The sequence below is a fragment of the Chrysochloris asiatica genome, unplaced genomic scaffold (genome assembly GCF_000296735.1).
Source record: "Chrysochloris asiatica unplaced genomic scaffold, ChrAsi1.0 scaffold00011, whole genome shotgun sequence".
Lineage (NCBI taxonomy): Eukaryota > Metazoa > Chordata > Mammalia > Afrosoricida > Chrysochloridae > Chrysochloris > Chrysochloris asiatica.
The window spans coordinates 25,312,169-25,328,089 of NW_006408529.1; the positions used below are offsets into that span (position 1 = coordinate 25,312,169).

Below are 15,921 nucleotides of genomic sequence, written 5' to 3' on the forward strand. Positions count from 1 at the left end.
CCCAATGTTATCCGTAGTATTTTATCCACAAAGTCCAAAGACGTCACTCACATAGTCAACTAGTACAAGTAAACATCTTTCTGGTACTCTGTTTTCAGCCAAAATCCATCTGACTTCAGCAATAATTCCTCATTCCACATCCTGAACTGAATCTGTCTTGTTCTTTCCAGTGCATTGTTACAACCATTTCTTGATTACCTTCAACAAATTTTTATTTGCATGTGATAGAACTGATACTGTTCCATGATATCTGTATGCAGTTGGGACACCTTTCTTTGGAATGGGCACAGATATGGATCTCTTCCATTCATTTGGCCAGCTAGCTAGTTTTCTTGACATTAGACAAGTGAGTACCTTAAGTGCTGCATCAATTTGTTGAAAGATTTAAATTTGTGTTCTGTCAGTTCCTGGAGCCTTGGTTTTTGCCGTTGCCTTCAGTGTAGCTTGGTTCAGTACCATTGGTTCTTTTTCTTTTTTTTTTTTTTTAAGTTTTTAGTGTTAATTATGTGGGTTTACATGGGAGAATATCAGTTTTACATTCATCCTATCATATTTCATCTCATTGCAATGATTACAGTCCCCTCCATGCATCATCAAACAACCAAAGGGTACACCCAACAGGCTTGCCCCCCTGCCATCAGCACACAGCCCCTCTCCCTCCTTGAGTCCAGTGTCCCCAGCTGCTCCATCTGTCCACCTCATCATCTCTGCTTCTCTGGGTAGGGTCCCACACTCTGCTTTTCTCATTTGATTGTCCCAGGGACCTCCGCTCCTGAACTGCAAAATCAATCACTCCCCTCGTTTTGTTACAAAACATCTACCTTTACATTTCCGATCCTCACAGTCAGTCCTGATAGCAGTTATTCACTATTGAACCACTAGAGTCTTATCCCCTTCTCCTTTCATTAGCTCCGTCCCAACAGATTAGAAACCATTCAGTGGAAATTCTACCTTCCCCCGCACTGTCTGGAACTAGACTCTCTCTTGAAAGCTTGTAAGCCAGTCACTTCTTGCCTTTATAGCCCTTCCCCTCCCCCCCGCCCCCATTTTGGGTAGCCAGTGTCTAAGTTGCCCTTCCCTGTCAACCCTTTGTACCAAGGGAGTGGGAGTGATCCTCGCTGTAAAGATTTGTTCCCATTTTTGAGCTACTACATCCAGAAGGGTATCGTGTTTGGTAAGGTCAGAAAAAAAAGAGGAAGACCCCTAACGAGATGAATTGGCCAAGTGGCAGCATCGATGGACTCAGGCTGGCAACAGTAGTGAGGTTGGCCCAAGATGAGGCAGTGTTTCGTTCAGCTGTGCATAGGGTCGCTATGGGTTGGTACCGACCTGATGGCACCTAACAACAACAACAACACATCCATAAGTATAGGTAAAGTTCATCAGATTATAGCAGGTTACTCTTTTTTTCTCTCTCCCTCTTCTTTCTTCTTCTAGTCGAGTTCTCATCATCCAGCCATTGAAGCTAGGTCAAGTGGGTACTATCTGCAAGTATGGGTGTTCTTGTGCATCTCCCTTCACTTCATATATGCTGAATGCTTCACTCTCCGCTCTAGTCCTCTATTGCCATGTCACTGCCTCTGGACCCAGGAGTCCCCAGGTCTTGCCATACTGCTATCCAACCAGGTCTTCACCCGGGTTCACAGGAGTTTATTGGATGTGGTCGGACTTAGCTCCAAACTTCTTTGCTGTTTTTCCCCCTCTTCCCCTAATCAGTGACCATATTGGTCACCAGCCAGACCACATGCGTGCTCATGTATTCCACTTGAGTCTTAGTCTTGGACGGGGGTTTTCTCTGAGGGGACCCAGCCACTTTCCTTAAAGGCTCCTGGGCGAACAGCTTGCTTGTTCTTGTAGTAGTCAATCAGACTACTGTTACTGTTTTTTATTTTTCCTGCTGGTCTTTCTTTCCCAAAGTATCTTCTGTTCTGCCTGCTCCATGCTGGTCTACTCATTCTTTTAAATGGAAATTTCCCACCTCAGATGAATCTGGATGGGGTTCTGGATTCCACCTATGGTCTTAATCAATGCAAAGGCTCCACAAGAAGCCTCCTTCATGGGCACCTTCTAGCCCCCTTTAAGGTATTCCAATCAGTTATAGGCTGAAGATGGACTTACAAGCTTTCTATGGTGATGTTTCTAGCTATTCCTTTCTCTCCCTGTCAAGTGACTATTTTACAATGGTAGACAAGGGAAACCAAGATTCAAAAGACAGCCAAGCATCTTAACATTATTTCCCTCTTTTACCCATTCAAACCATGCCTCAATCCCAGTATCCCAGAGCCCTGTTGTTCCAAGGTTGTGCATACATTGTCATTTACCTCTGCCCCACTTAACACATGCAAACCTGCATAACTATTCTCCCATCTGCCTTGTTCTTCCATTCCCCTCCCCCTTCTTGTATATTGCCCCACACACATATCCCCCCAGCGCCCAAGCTATCCTGTGTCTATTCCCTACCCTGTGCTCTATCATCACCTCCCTTCCTCCCCTCTTCTCATACCATACATCTCAGTGTTCAGCAAATTATATATATATATATATGTATTCCTCCCCCCGTTTTAGGTTGTGTTCTGTTTCTTAATCTTTTACAATAATGGTTCTATGCAGTATTTCTGCTTTTGTGACAGACTAATTTCACTCAGCATAATATCCTCAAGGTTCATCTATGTTAAGTGGTGGCTTGCAGCTCAGTACTATTGGTATGCTACCTCTTGAAATGGTTGAACATCTACCATTTCTTTTGTTACAGTTGCTCTGTATTCTATCCATTGTCTTTTGATGCTTTCTGCATCATTCAATATTTGCCCTTAGAATCCTTCAGTATTACAAGTTGAGCCTTAAATTTTCTCTTTCAGCTTGAGAAATGCTGAGTCTGTTCTTCCCTTTTGGTTTTCTAAGTACAGGTCTTTACATATTTCCTTATAATACTTTGCTTTGTTTTCCTGAGCTTTCCTTTAAAATTTTGTATTCAGCTCTTTTTTTAATTCCCTCTTTTGTCTAGTTGCTTTAGCTTCTCTGTGTTCAAATGCAGGCTTCTTAGTTTCTTTTGACATCATTTTAGTCTTTTCTTTTTTTTTCCTGTCTTAATGACCTTTTGCTTTCTTCCTGTAAAATGTTCTAGATGTCATTTCAGAACTCTTTTGGTCTTTTGGCATCTAATGAATCAAATCTGTTCTTGAGATGATCTCTAAATTCCCATCAGTTAATAGGCAAGGTCATATTTTGACTCTCATGGACTTGTTTTAATTTTATTCCACTTCAGCCTGAACTTGCCTATGAGCAAGTTCCATTCCTAGCCTTTTTTGGGCAGATGGTATTGAGCTCTGCTGTCTCTTCTCACAGCTGTTAGAGCTGTGTGTACAGTTTCCTTTTTTAGAAAAACATTTTAAACAATAAGCCATTGGTCTTGTAAAATTCTATCATGGAATCTCCAGCATCATTTCTTATTACCAAGTCCATGTTTTACAACTATTCTTTGTTTCCAGTTTTCACATTCCAGTCACCAGTGATTATCAATATATCTTGATTGCACATTGGATCAATTTTAGACTGAAGATGTTGGTAGAATTCTTCAATTTAATCATCATTAGATTTAGTGGTGATGCACAAATTTGAACATTACTGTTCCTTGTAGGTATATGGATATTATCCTATCACAAACAGCATTATGCTTCAGGATCTTGAAATGTTCATTTTGACAATGAATTGGACACCTTTGCTTTCAATTGTTCTTCTTGGTATAGTAAACCACATGATAGATTCAGAATGTCCAGTTCCAGTTCATTTCTGCTCACTAATGCCTAGGATATCAATCTGTATTCATTGCATTTCATTTTTGATAACTTCTGCATTTCCTAGATTAACATTTCCTACATTCCGCATTCTGATTAATAATGTAAGCTTGTAGCAATTTTTTTCTCATTTTGAGTTGTGCCTCATCAGAAAATGAAGGTCCCAAAAGCTCTTTGTGGTCAACTCTACATTGAATAGACAGCTCTTCCTCAGTCGTATTTTGAGTGCATTCTAATCTGAGGGGATCATCTTCTAGTACTATACCTGAAAATGTTATTTATATTGCTATGCATAAGGTTTTCATCTTCTGGCACTATATCTGACAGTGTCCCATTGCTTTTCATAAGGTTTTCAGAAGCTAAACATTCAGAGTTTATCTGCCTCTGCTTTGTAGACTGATTCAGTTTGGAAGCTCTGCTGTAATCTGCTCTCCATAGGTGATTGTACTAGTGTTTACAATATCAGTGATAAGCTTTCCAGCATCCCAGCAGCATCCCAGCAACAACACGCGAGCCACCACAGTACAACATACTGACATTAGAGTGGTGAACTGATAGGCATAGAGGTTGGGGTTTGCGTCACAGAATGGAGGAATGTGACTAACTTGTGGTTAAGCAAGTAACTGCACTGCAGTCCAGCTTTCACATTCATGAGTCAGTTGAAAATACAATGTATGTTTCGTCCTTAGAGGAATATCTTTGTATTTTTGCAGCATATTTGCCCAATACTATATGTCCTAGTGTGGTACTTTAGGATAAGCACTAGGCAGCAAGGTCAGTTTGAACTGGAAGGTCGGTGGTTCAAATTCACCAGCTGTTCCTCAAAAACCCTATATAGGGTCATTATGAGTCAGATACAACTTCACGACACTTCAAAACAACATATGTCCTTAGATTTTTTGATTGTTATTTCCCTTGGTGTTGATTTTGTATGGAAGTAAAATGAAATCCTTGGCAGTTTCAGTATTCTCTGTATTTATTGTGATACTGCTTATAGTTCTACTTGTGAGGATTTTGCTTTCTTTGTATTGAGGTATAATCTATCTATACTGAAGGCTGATCTTTATTAGTAAGTACTGTAACTCTTCACTTTCAATAAGTACAGTTGTGTCATCATTGTACTGCAGGTTGTTAATGAGTCTTCCTTCTGTCCTTATGACCACTTTTGTGTTCACACACAGGCATACCTTGCTTTATTGCACTTTGATTCATTGTGCTTCACAGATACTGGTGTTTTTTGTTTTTTAAACAAATGGAAGGTTGTGGCAACCTGTATCAAGCAAATCTCTATTATCACTTTCCAACAGCATGTACCCCATTCATGTTTCTGTCATAATTTGGTAATGTTCATAATATTTCAAACTTTTTCATAATATTATTAAATACTTTATAAAGTACAGTATAGTGTAAACATGGCTTTTACATACTTTGGGAAACCAAACAATTTGGATGGCTTACTTTATAGCAATGCTCAATTTATTGCAGTGAACTGTTAGTGAGCCCACAATATCTGAGGATGCCTAAAGTTCAGCTTCCATGGATTATTTGTTCAGCAGTGCATATGGTGATAGGATGCAACCCTGACGTTTCTTGATTATAAGCAATGCACTGTCCCTTATTAGTTCTGTTCAGAGGACTGCCTCTTGGTTTACATGCAAGTTCCACAGGACCATAACTTAAGTGTTCTGGAATTCCCATTCTTTGCAATGTTATCTATAATTTATTATGATCTCCACTGTAGAATGCCTTTGCATAGTTGGTGAAACACAGGTAGAAATCTGATATCCTGTGCTTTTAGCCAAGGTACATGTGATATCAACAGTGATAACCCTTTATTTTGTCTTTTTCTGAATCTTTAATTTCTAGAATTTCCTTGTTGATGTACTGTTGTAAACATTTTGAATTGTCTTCAAATTTTACTGGGAAGAGTAGGCTTGGCTTAAATTTGTAGATAGAGATAGTTTCAAAACATTTATTGAATTTGGTGTGCTTACCTGAGTTAGTGTTTTTTTATTGTCTGAGTAGGATGTAACCGTGAGTATCGGGTTTATTTTAAAACCCTTTTGTGGAGATTTGTGAGTGGCTTTCATTCATGTTCATTTATTATAACTGGACATTTTGCTAGTAGTTTACTGTGTTTTGACAGTTAATTGTTTATTGCTGTTTGAAACAAATTGATTTTACAGCCATAAACTAACCCAACACCTGCAACAATTATATTTTTACTAAATAGTATTTCATGGGGTTTTTGTGTTTTTTTTTGAGACCAGCATTTATATAATATATATATTTTTTGTTGTTGTTGTTAAGTGCCGTGGAGTTGGTTCCAACCCATAGCTACCCTGCACAGGGTTTCCGAGGCTGTAAATCTTTACGGGAGCAGAACACCTCATCGTTCTCCTGTGGAACCGCTGGTAGTTTCGAACTGCTGACCTTCTGGTTCACAGCCCAATTCGTAACTACTACGCTACCAGAGCTCGCTCTCTCTCTCTCTCTCTCTCTCTCGCTCTCTCGCTCTCTCTTGCTTTGTCTCTCTAGATATATATATATATAAAATTTGCATACATACTTACACACTTTTTTTTTTTTTTTAAGGTGGGGAAGCCAGGATAGAAAGGTTTACAATTTGAAATGTATACTTTGAGAGTAAGACAACCTTCACCTGACAGTTTAGTCATAACAATTAAGAAGTTTCCCTTACCAATGAAATTTCTTTGTTCTCTATGGAGGTTTAACTTAATCTCCTAAATTGGATATTCTAAAGCATAGGTTCTGACCCATAGCGACCCTGTGTAGGGTTTCAGAGGTGCATCTGGTGAGTTTCAACCACCAACCTTGCAGTTCCTTACAGTTCAGCATATTCTGTAGTTCCACACCAGGACTTCAGGAGTACATTAACTTAAAAAGAAAAAAAAAAAGTACATTAACTGGTCTTAATTAAGCTATGTGGACTATGCAGGGCAAAAAAGAGCATTAAGAATTTATATGCAGCACATCTTTGTTACCAAACTTACATGATTATAAAGTAGATGGTTACTTGGGTTACTTTGTACTGTTCTCATGTAGAGATTGTGGTTTAATAAGTTTGGGTATTAAACCTGGGGATTGATATGTTTGGTAAGCTCTCTGGGTAATTGTTATCATAGTTTGGGAAATACTGATTTAAACCGTATAGAAACTTCACTATTCCACTTAGTTCATTCTGTGTGGGTTTTTTTTTTTATGGTGATATATAGCTGAACAAAATAAACAAAAATCATTGACCTTTTAAAGCTTACATTCTGATTGGGAGACCAAAAATAAGCCAGAGTAACATGTGGCTCAGAGTAATGTGAGATTAGAGAGAGACTCTGTCAAGCCTTTGGTTGGTTTTAGTTGTTAAAGCATACTGTCAGTGTGAGCATCTTGACCTGCTAGGTGAGAATCTAGTTGTTACAGGTACATATTTTTAGTATTTGAAGACCAAAACTGCCTATTGTTTTAACAGAGGAAACCCTGATTGAATCAATTCATGTTGCCTAGTGTGGCATCTTTAAAGGATTTTCCAAAGGAAAGTTTCACTAAAAGTGATTATTGGCGTTTTCCTCTATTTTTATATACTTGAGTTGCTAGCGTTGCTATTTTGCAAAATTTGTTTTGTTAAACCTTTTAATAGAATTTTCTTAATTGCTCCATGATGGAAACTGGTAAATATTACAATTTTTAAAAATAAAAGAAATGAAATCCAATAGCCAATTCACAGAATGAAAATTCTTTGACATGTACTTTCATTTTGATAACTTTTAAAAAGTTAATGTCCTAAATACTTGTGTGGAGCTCTGGTAGCATAGTGGTTACGAATCGGGCTGCAAACCTTAAGGTCAGCAGTTTGAAACTACCAGCTGTTCCGCCGGAGAAAGATGAGGCTTCATGCTCCCATAAAGATTTACAGCCTCGGAAACCCTGTACAGGGTCGCTATGAGTTGGAAATGACTCCACGGCACATAACAACAAATACTTGTTTAATTGTACTTGAAATTCAAGTGCATTTACACAAGTATTCAAGACATTGAAATCTCAGGACTTCATTGAAATCTTGAAGAACTGGTTGACACCTAGATTTCCTGACTTAATTTTGGATGTTAATCTTCTACGATTAGGATTAGTGGAAGAAAAAATTATAGTCATTACAGCAGAATCCTTAATTTTTAGCAGGTTTACTTATTAGAGCCATTTGAAAGGCTTATCATTTGTGAAAGACACATCTCTGTTTCTTAAGATGGAATGTAGTTTCACTCAGCAAGGTCAGATGTTTCCCAGTGATCTCCTTCCTGGTACTGCTTAGTGCATGGGAGAAGAATATAGTCCCTTACAACTCCTGAAGTGGTGCCATCTGGCAGCATTAAAATGGCTGTGGAAACTGAACCCATGAAAGAACATGTCTGTCACTTTTTTATGGTCCCTGGTGATTTGTTGTTGTTAAGTGCTGTGGAATCATTTCCGACTCCTAGCGACCCTGTCTGGAGTTTCTGAGGAACGGCTGGTGAGTTTGAACCACCAACCTTGTGGTTCCAAGGAGTCTTGCAGTCCAGTATATTATCACGCAGCATCCCATCAGGACTCCCTGGTGAGGGGAAGACCGTTTTTTAAAACTGTACTTATTTTAAATTTGTGAATGGCTTATGAAATCAGATGAATAACAGAGAATTTTGAATGTCATCACTGGACTATTTTGAATTGTTATTTAAGGTTTGATTTTTCTGGGAAAAGAAGATGGCTGTTACATTTAAATTGTATATTTCTTCCATATATGTAAGTCACGGGAACAATTGATCCAAGCTTTGTTGGTTGCTTCTGGTACTGTAGTTGTAGGTGGAAGTGGAGAAAAAGAGTTTGTTTGAAGTATGGCACCTTTGATGTTGTCTCTCTTTCTCCTGCCAGGGAGGACATGTATGCCCAGGACTCTATAGAGCTACTAACAACATCCGGTATCCAGTTTAAAAAACATGAGGAGGAAGGAATTGAGACCCAATACTTTGCAGAACTTCTTATGACATCTGGAGTAGTCCTCTGTGAAGGGGTCAAATGGTTATCATTTCATAGGTAAAAAGACTGCATTAAAATGGCATTTGTGTTACCATCTCATACCTGCTTGGATCATTATATCAGCAGTTTTGGTCTGAGTTGTAGAAAGAACTGACTGCAATATAGCCATTTGTTAATTCCCAGAAGCTAATGTTATCCTGGAGTGCAATGGCTCCATGTGATAATCACTGGACTGCGAACCACAAGTTTTGTGGTTTTTAGCCCTCGAGCCACTCCTTCGAAACCCTACACAGAGTTGCTATGGGTCGGGATTGACTCAACGGCACTTAACAACAACAACCACTCCATAGGTGAAAGATGAGGCTTTCTGCTCCCACAAAGATTAGATGCCTCAGAAGCCTTGTATAGGGTGACTGTGAGTTGGAACCAGCTCAGTGGCACTTAACAACAACAATGTTAGTCTAGTAGCCTTTAAGGCATTGTAATTACACTAACTGAAAAGTGAGCAGTTTGAGCCCAGCTGCTCCATGGGATAAAGATGTGGCAAACAGCTTTCATAAAGGTTTACAGCCTTGGGCAGTAGTACACTATGAGTTGTAATCAACTCAGTGACAGTAGGTTTAGTGAGTTTTTAAATTTTCATCTCCCAAAAGGTTAATGTAATAATATAGGATGAGGCAGTGCTGCATATTGGAAAGAGAAAGGACTGGAATAATAGAATGCCCCAGGTTAATTCCAACCACACAGTTTGGAATCAGTCTTGTTGTAGTTAAGTGCTGCTGAGTCAGTTCCAATTCATGGCAATACTACGTAGAGCTTCTGGGGCTATAAATCTTTTGTGGGAACAGACACCTCATCTTTTTCCTTTAGAGCGACTGGTAAGCTTGAATTCCAGTGCTTATCCTGTAGAGCCACCATTCTCCATTTGGAATTGATATTGCTAGAGTTATTGACCATCTGTAAACCTTAGTTTTTTTATTTTTGTCTTTCTTTAATATTTTCATAAAGAAACCATTTAAAAAACAATTGCTGAATTCTGCCATTACCAGGCACTGTAATAAGATTCCAGGGATTGACACTAAATAGCCTAGTACACACATGTTAATTCTAGAGAAAGGAAAGGCAATACACAATCCAAGGAGAATTCAGTATCACACAACCAAAGTAAAGGAAGATACTGAGAGGTACACAAGAATAAAGGGCAACTAATGCTCCTCGGAAACCCTGTACAGCGTCGCTGTGGGTCAGAACCGACTCAACGGCACTTAACAACAACAACAACAACAACAATCTGGCAAAACTGTACTAACAAACGATTTGTGAGTAGATACATATAGATATGGGTTCTATAAATAGGTGTGGGAAGCCATTAGGAGTACACCCATGTGCATATATAGATATGGTTGTATCATTTTATTATATATATGAATACCACTGTGATTATGTAATTTATTATGTATATGAATACATGTGCATTCAAATATATAATTAAACACATAGGGACACAGTTATAAAAGCCTCCTAAACATAGCCAAACACTTCCCAAGATTGAGCTACTGGGCTTGAAGACTCAGGACATCTAGGTCAATACCTTCATCCTAGGTTGGTTAGTAGTGTTTGGGGTTTTAAAGACTTGCACACAACCATCTAAGATACAACTATTGGTCTCTCCTGTCTGGAGAAATAAAAGTGAAGAAAACCAAAGACTCAAGACAGTGCAGCCTCTTCTAGCTTGGACCATAACAACTAGGTAATACATGGTGACCACTACCGACTCCCCAGACCAGGAGCATATAATAGAAGGTCCTGGTTAGAATGGGTGAAAAATGTACAACAAAACTCAATTTCATATAAAAGACCAGACTTACTGATCTGACAGAGACTAGAAGAACCCCAATCCCTAAGTCAGTCGTCCTAAGACAGCCTTCTAAGTTGGAACTGAAGCCATTCCTAGAAGCTACCTTTCAGCCAAATAATTGACTGGCATATAAAACCTGTCAGGCATGTGCTCCATAGAACAATCATTATATGAGACCAAAATGTCAACATTTGCCCCAAAGAAAAGATGAGTCTGCAGGGAGGGGAAAACAAAAAACCCAGAGTGGAAAATGGGGAATGTTTATACATTGTGGAGATTATAGCAAATGTATTGGAACCATTTGTTTATAAATTATTGGAAGATGAATTTGCTGTGTAATTTGCTTTAGGTGTATACCTCAAGTACAGTAGAATGTTCTTTGCAGAAATTTATTCTAGGGATTAAACTATCAAGAAAGACTAAGAGATCTTTGTCCTCATGCAATTTGTATTCTGGTAGGAATGTGCAAGACAATTTTTTTAAAATAGTAATTTTATTGTGTTTTGTTAGATAGTGATATATATACTATGGAAAAAAAAAAATAAAACAGCAAAGGTAAATAAAGCATTGTATTACACAAGTGTTTATACTCTTATATTCTCATTTATTTTGAATGTGAGCCTCTTACAGACTAGTCTTCTGGTTTATGGGATGATTATAGTGAAGGACTGTTCATATTGTAAAGTTTCCTGCAATGGTAGGCAGTACTTTTGGAGTTGGAGGTACTGAATGTACTAATTCTTACCAACTAGCTTTTGTCTCTCTTCTCCTCTCGAACCAGAGACTTAAGTCTCTGTTACCTTGACAAAAATTTTTGAGTTATTTTACTTCCCTAGATAATGAGCATACAAAGTACTGGAATGCATTTTCATGTACTTTTATTATATATATCATGTTCTTTCATTCAGAAAAGACACATACTAAATACTGTTTGCTGGATGCTAGGAATATTAAGATGAACAAAAACAGATAAGTTCATGTCTTTAAAGTTTGATTTTGGTATAAGTGAATAGTTGCCAATAAAATGTTGTAAGATTTTATTCTAAATGGTATTCAATACTTTCTTCATAATCTATTTCTAGTAGATAAGAATAACTAAAGAGACTTATAAATCCCAAACTCTAATATAGTCTTACTTTTATTAGGAAGTAGATACCATATTGACCTTTACTAGCTTTATGAAGCTAGCAAAGTTATTTCCTTGCTAATCACCAGAAATTTAAAGCTTCTTCTTAAAAATTGACATTCCTAATTGGTAAAGTTTTCCCTTTTAAATTATAAGTAGATATTCTGAACTTTAAATAGAAATTTTATTTTATATCCCCTAAAAGGTATTTTTGGCAAATACCAGTCCATTTCAGCTCACTAATACATAAGATATCGATGTTTATGCATTCCATTTCATTTTTGACAACTTTCAATTTTCCTAGATTCATACTTCGTACATTCCATGTTCCGATTATCAATGGATGTTTACAGCTATTTCTCTTCATTTTGAGTTGTGCCCCATGAGCAAATGAAGGTCCCGCAGGCTTTTCTCCCACAGGCTTTACTCCATTCCCATCATCACGGTCAACTCTACTGTCAGGAGGCCGCTCTTTCCCAGTCACATTTTGAGTGCTTTCCAACCTGAGGGGCTCATTTTCTAGCACTGTATCTGACAGTGTTTCTCTGCTATTCATAAGGTTTTCAGTGACTAAATATTTGGAAGTAGTTCGTCACTCCTTCCTAGTCTGTCTCATCTGGAAGTTCATCTGAAACCTGTCCACCATGGGTGACCCTGCTGGTATTTAAAATACCAGTGGCATAGCTTTCATTATCACAGCAACTCACAAGGCACCACAGTACGACAAACTGACAAACAAGTGGTGGTTTAAAATTAAGAAAGGTGTGCAATAAGGTTGTATTCTTTCACCATACTTATTCAACCTGTATGCTGAGCAAATAATCTGAGAAGCTGAGTTATATGAAGGAAAATGTGGCATCAGGATTGGAGGAAGACTCCTTAACAACCTATGATATGCAGATGATATAAAACTTTGCTTGCTGAAGGTAAAGAGAACTTAAAACATTTACTGTTGTAGATCAAAGAGCACAGCCTTCAGTATGGATTACATCTCAATATAAAGAAAACAAAAGTCCTCACCACTGGACCAATAAGCAGCATTCTTATCAATGGAGAAAAGACTGAAGTTGTCAAAGACTTCATTCTTCTTGGATCAACTATCCACACTCAACAGAAGCAGCAGTCAAGAAACCAGATGACGTATTGCATTAGGCAAATATGCTGCACAAGACCTTTTTAAAGTGTTGAAGACCAAAGATTTCAGCTTAAGGACTAAGGTGCACCTGACCCAAGCCATGGTATTTTCAATAACCTCATATGCATGTGAAAGCTGGGACAGTGAATAAGGAAGACCATAGAAGAATTGATGCTTTTGAGTTATGATGTTGGAGGAGAATATTGAAAGTGCCATGGACTGACAAAAGAACCAATAGGTCAGTTTTGGAAGCAACGCAGCCAGAGTGCTTCTTGGAGGCCAAGATGGCCAGACCTCGCCTCTCATACTTAAGACATGTTGTCAGGAGGGACCAATCACTGGAGAAGGATATCATGTTTGTTAAGGTGAAGGGTCAGAGAAAAAGAGGAAGACCCCCCCAATGAGATGGATTGGCCTAGTGGCAGCATCAATGGACTCAAGAGTGGCAACAGTAGTGAGGTTGGCCCAGGATCGGGCAGTGTTTCGTTCTCTTGTGCATAAGGTTGCTATGAGTCGGTACTGACTCGATGGCACCTAACAACAACAACAAAAAGGTATTTATATTTGATAACACCGCTTATTTGATAACTCTTATCAAATATTTATCAGATCCAACTATTTCCAATAAAGAAAAAATATATTTTTTAATGGGAATTCCATTTTAATAGAATCTCCACTGGAGGAAACTACATTTTGAAAGTAGTCCAAGAAAGCATTTTTGTACATAAGAAATATATAGGAGCCGTGCTGAAGATCAGGGAAGGCTTTCTGGAAACAGGAAAAGAGGTGTATAATTCCAGCACGCTGGTACAGAAAGTAGGACTCTGGGAAAAGCCTAGTTGTAAAGATAGGAAATCTTGATTTGAGAGCATGAGAGTTTGTATCTTACTTTCTTAGGGTAGTAGTTCTCAGAATTTACCTGTAATTCTTTCAGGTGCACCATTCATACTGATATTATCTCTTTGGGGAGGCTTGCTGAGATAAGGACAGACTTGCAGTGGAAGGAAGAACTTAATAAAGTCACTTAAGGAAAGTGAAAACACTTTGTTTGGAATTTAATCTTTTGGTATTTGAAATATATGATGCTTTTATGTAAAAGACGAGGAAATTGGTAGCATTTCTTCTTTCAGAATGTTAATTCTCTCGCTACTTTTTGACATTTTTGGTCAGGTTTACATTCGTCTTTATCTCCATTTCCAGTTCTGAGGCATCTCTTTGGGAAGTTTTATACTATTCTTAAAGTGATCGCTATTAAAATTTATTAGCAAATTATCATTTTAATCACTACAGGATTGGGATGGTAGTATAGCACTGTGAAGTGCTATATTAACGATAAAATTCAGTAACAAGGTCCTGGCAGTATTTGTAAAATGGTGTTTTCCATTACAACTGTAAGCATCCTGATGTTTTGTTATTACAATGTTCTGTTTGTTGGTTGATTTTCAGTCGATTCCCTTTTTGCTTACGTGAGTCACTCAATTTGTTTCAGAAAAATTTTTATTCTTATGATATTTATGTGTTCTCTTCTGTATTCTTTTAACACTTTTATAGTGGTTATGACTTTGGCTATTTAATCAAAATCCTGACCAACTCTAACTTGCCTGAAGAAGAACTTGACTTCTTTGAGATCCTTCGATTATTTTTTCCTGTCATATATGATGTGAAGTACCTCATGAAGAGCTGCAAAAATCTCAAAGTAAGGTTCTGAATGTCATTATCTGTAATCAGCACAATATTTAGACTGAGTGTCTGGTGTAAAATCCTAAAATAGAATGTTCTTTTCAAACAGTATTTGTTAGTTTAATGTAAAATGCAGTTAAACTGGCTGGTCATTTGATTTTTTTTTTCCATGTATTTATATATATCATATGTTTATCTGTATTTGTCTGTGATATCTGTAGGATAATGCACTAGACTGCAGGTCAGTTTGAACCTTAAAATTTGCAGTTCATACTCATCAGCTGCTCCTTGGAAACCCTATATAGGGTTGTGATAGGTTGGAACCAGTTTAATGGCACTTAATAACAGCAATACATACGTGTATATGTGTGTGTGTGTGTGCGTATATATATGTATATGGACTTCTGGAGTAGTGCTGTAGGATAAGCTTGACTGCAAGTTTGGTTTGAACTACAAGGTCAGCAGTTCAAATTCACCAGCTGTTCCTTGGAAACCCAGGGTTACTTTGGGTCGAAATGGACTCAAAGGTACTTAACAGCAACAACATATATACATACACACACACACATATACATATGGAGATATAGAGTTCTGGTCTGCTACTGTAGGCACTGAACTACAGACCCACAAGGTTAGTAGTTCAAAACCACCAGCTGCTCCTCGGAAGCCCTATTCAGCGTCGCTATGAGTCTCACCTGACTTGATGGCCCTTAACAACAATAATCTCACGGGAAATCTTTTATCAAAGTTTCAGCATGTATTACCAAAGTAAATTTTCAGCAAAATTCAAAGCAGGTTTCAGATTTTTATCATTGCTTCCCAGATTGAGAAGTTTGAACCAGATCAGAAATCTGGGAGTAATGAGGTGCATATGCACAAATAATTTGTCTATGCAATGTAAAATCTTAGGTAAGCAGTGAAAGAAGTATAAGGGAGTTTAAAAGTTCTTGGAAAGATTGATTTAAAAGATAATGGGCATTTTGAAATTTTCAAATGTTTTGCAGTGTGATTTTAAAAGTTTTCCTCTCCATATATCTTCATTAGAGGCTGTTTTGGTGTTTTAGTTGGTTTAAAGGAGTTTGCTTGTCTGTGGTAAGTGGTAAATTTATAGATTCTTCCTAGATAGAAGCTTACATTCTGTCACTGGGTAACGTGTGTGTAATTTTTTTATTCTGAATATTCTTTCAAAAGAAAAGATTCACTCGTCTGTCGTGCTGTGGTGGTTTGAGTTGCTGTGATTCTGAGGGCTATGCCACCTGTGTTTTAAATAACCAGCAGGGTCACCCATGGTGGAAAGGTTTCA

The 15,921-nt window shown here is 37.9% G+C and overlaps 1 protein-coding gene across 1 annotated transcript in view; it reads left to right on the forward strand.

The window, feature by feature from the left end:
- CNOT7 (CCR4-NOT transcription complex, subunit 7) overlaps positions 1–15,921 on the forward strand; it is a 45,828-nt gene that overhangs the window by 19,353 nt on the left and 10,554 nt on the right. Inside the window, exons 4-5 of the mRNA XM_006834470.1 lie at positions 8,715–8,876; positions 14,490–14,634. Coding sequence (XP_006834533.1) covers positions 8,715–8,876; positions 14,490–14,634 — 307 coding nt within the window. The remainder of the gene's footprint in view (positions 1–8,714; positions 8,877–14,489; positions 14,635–15,921) is intronic.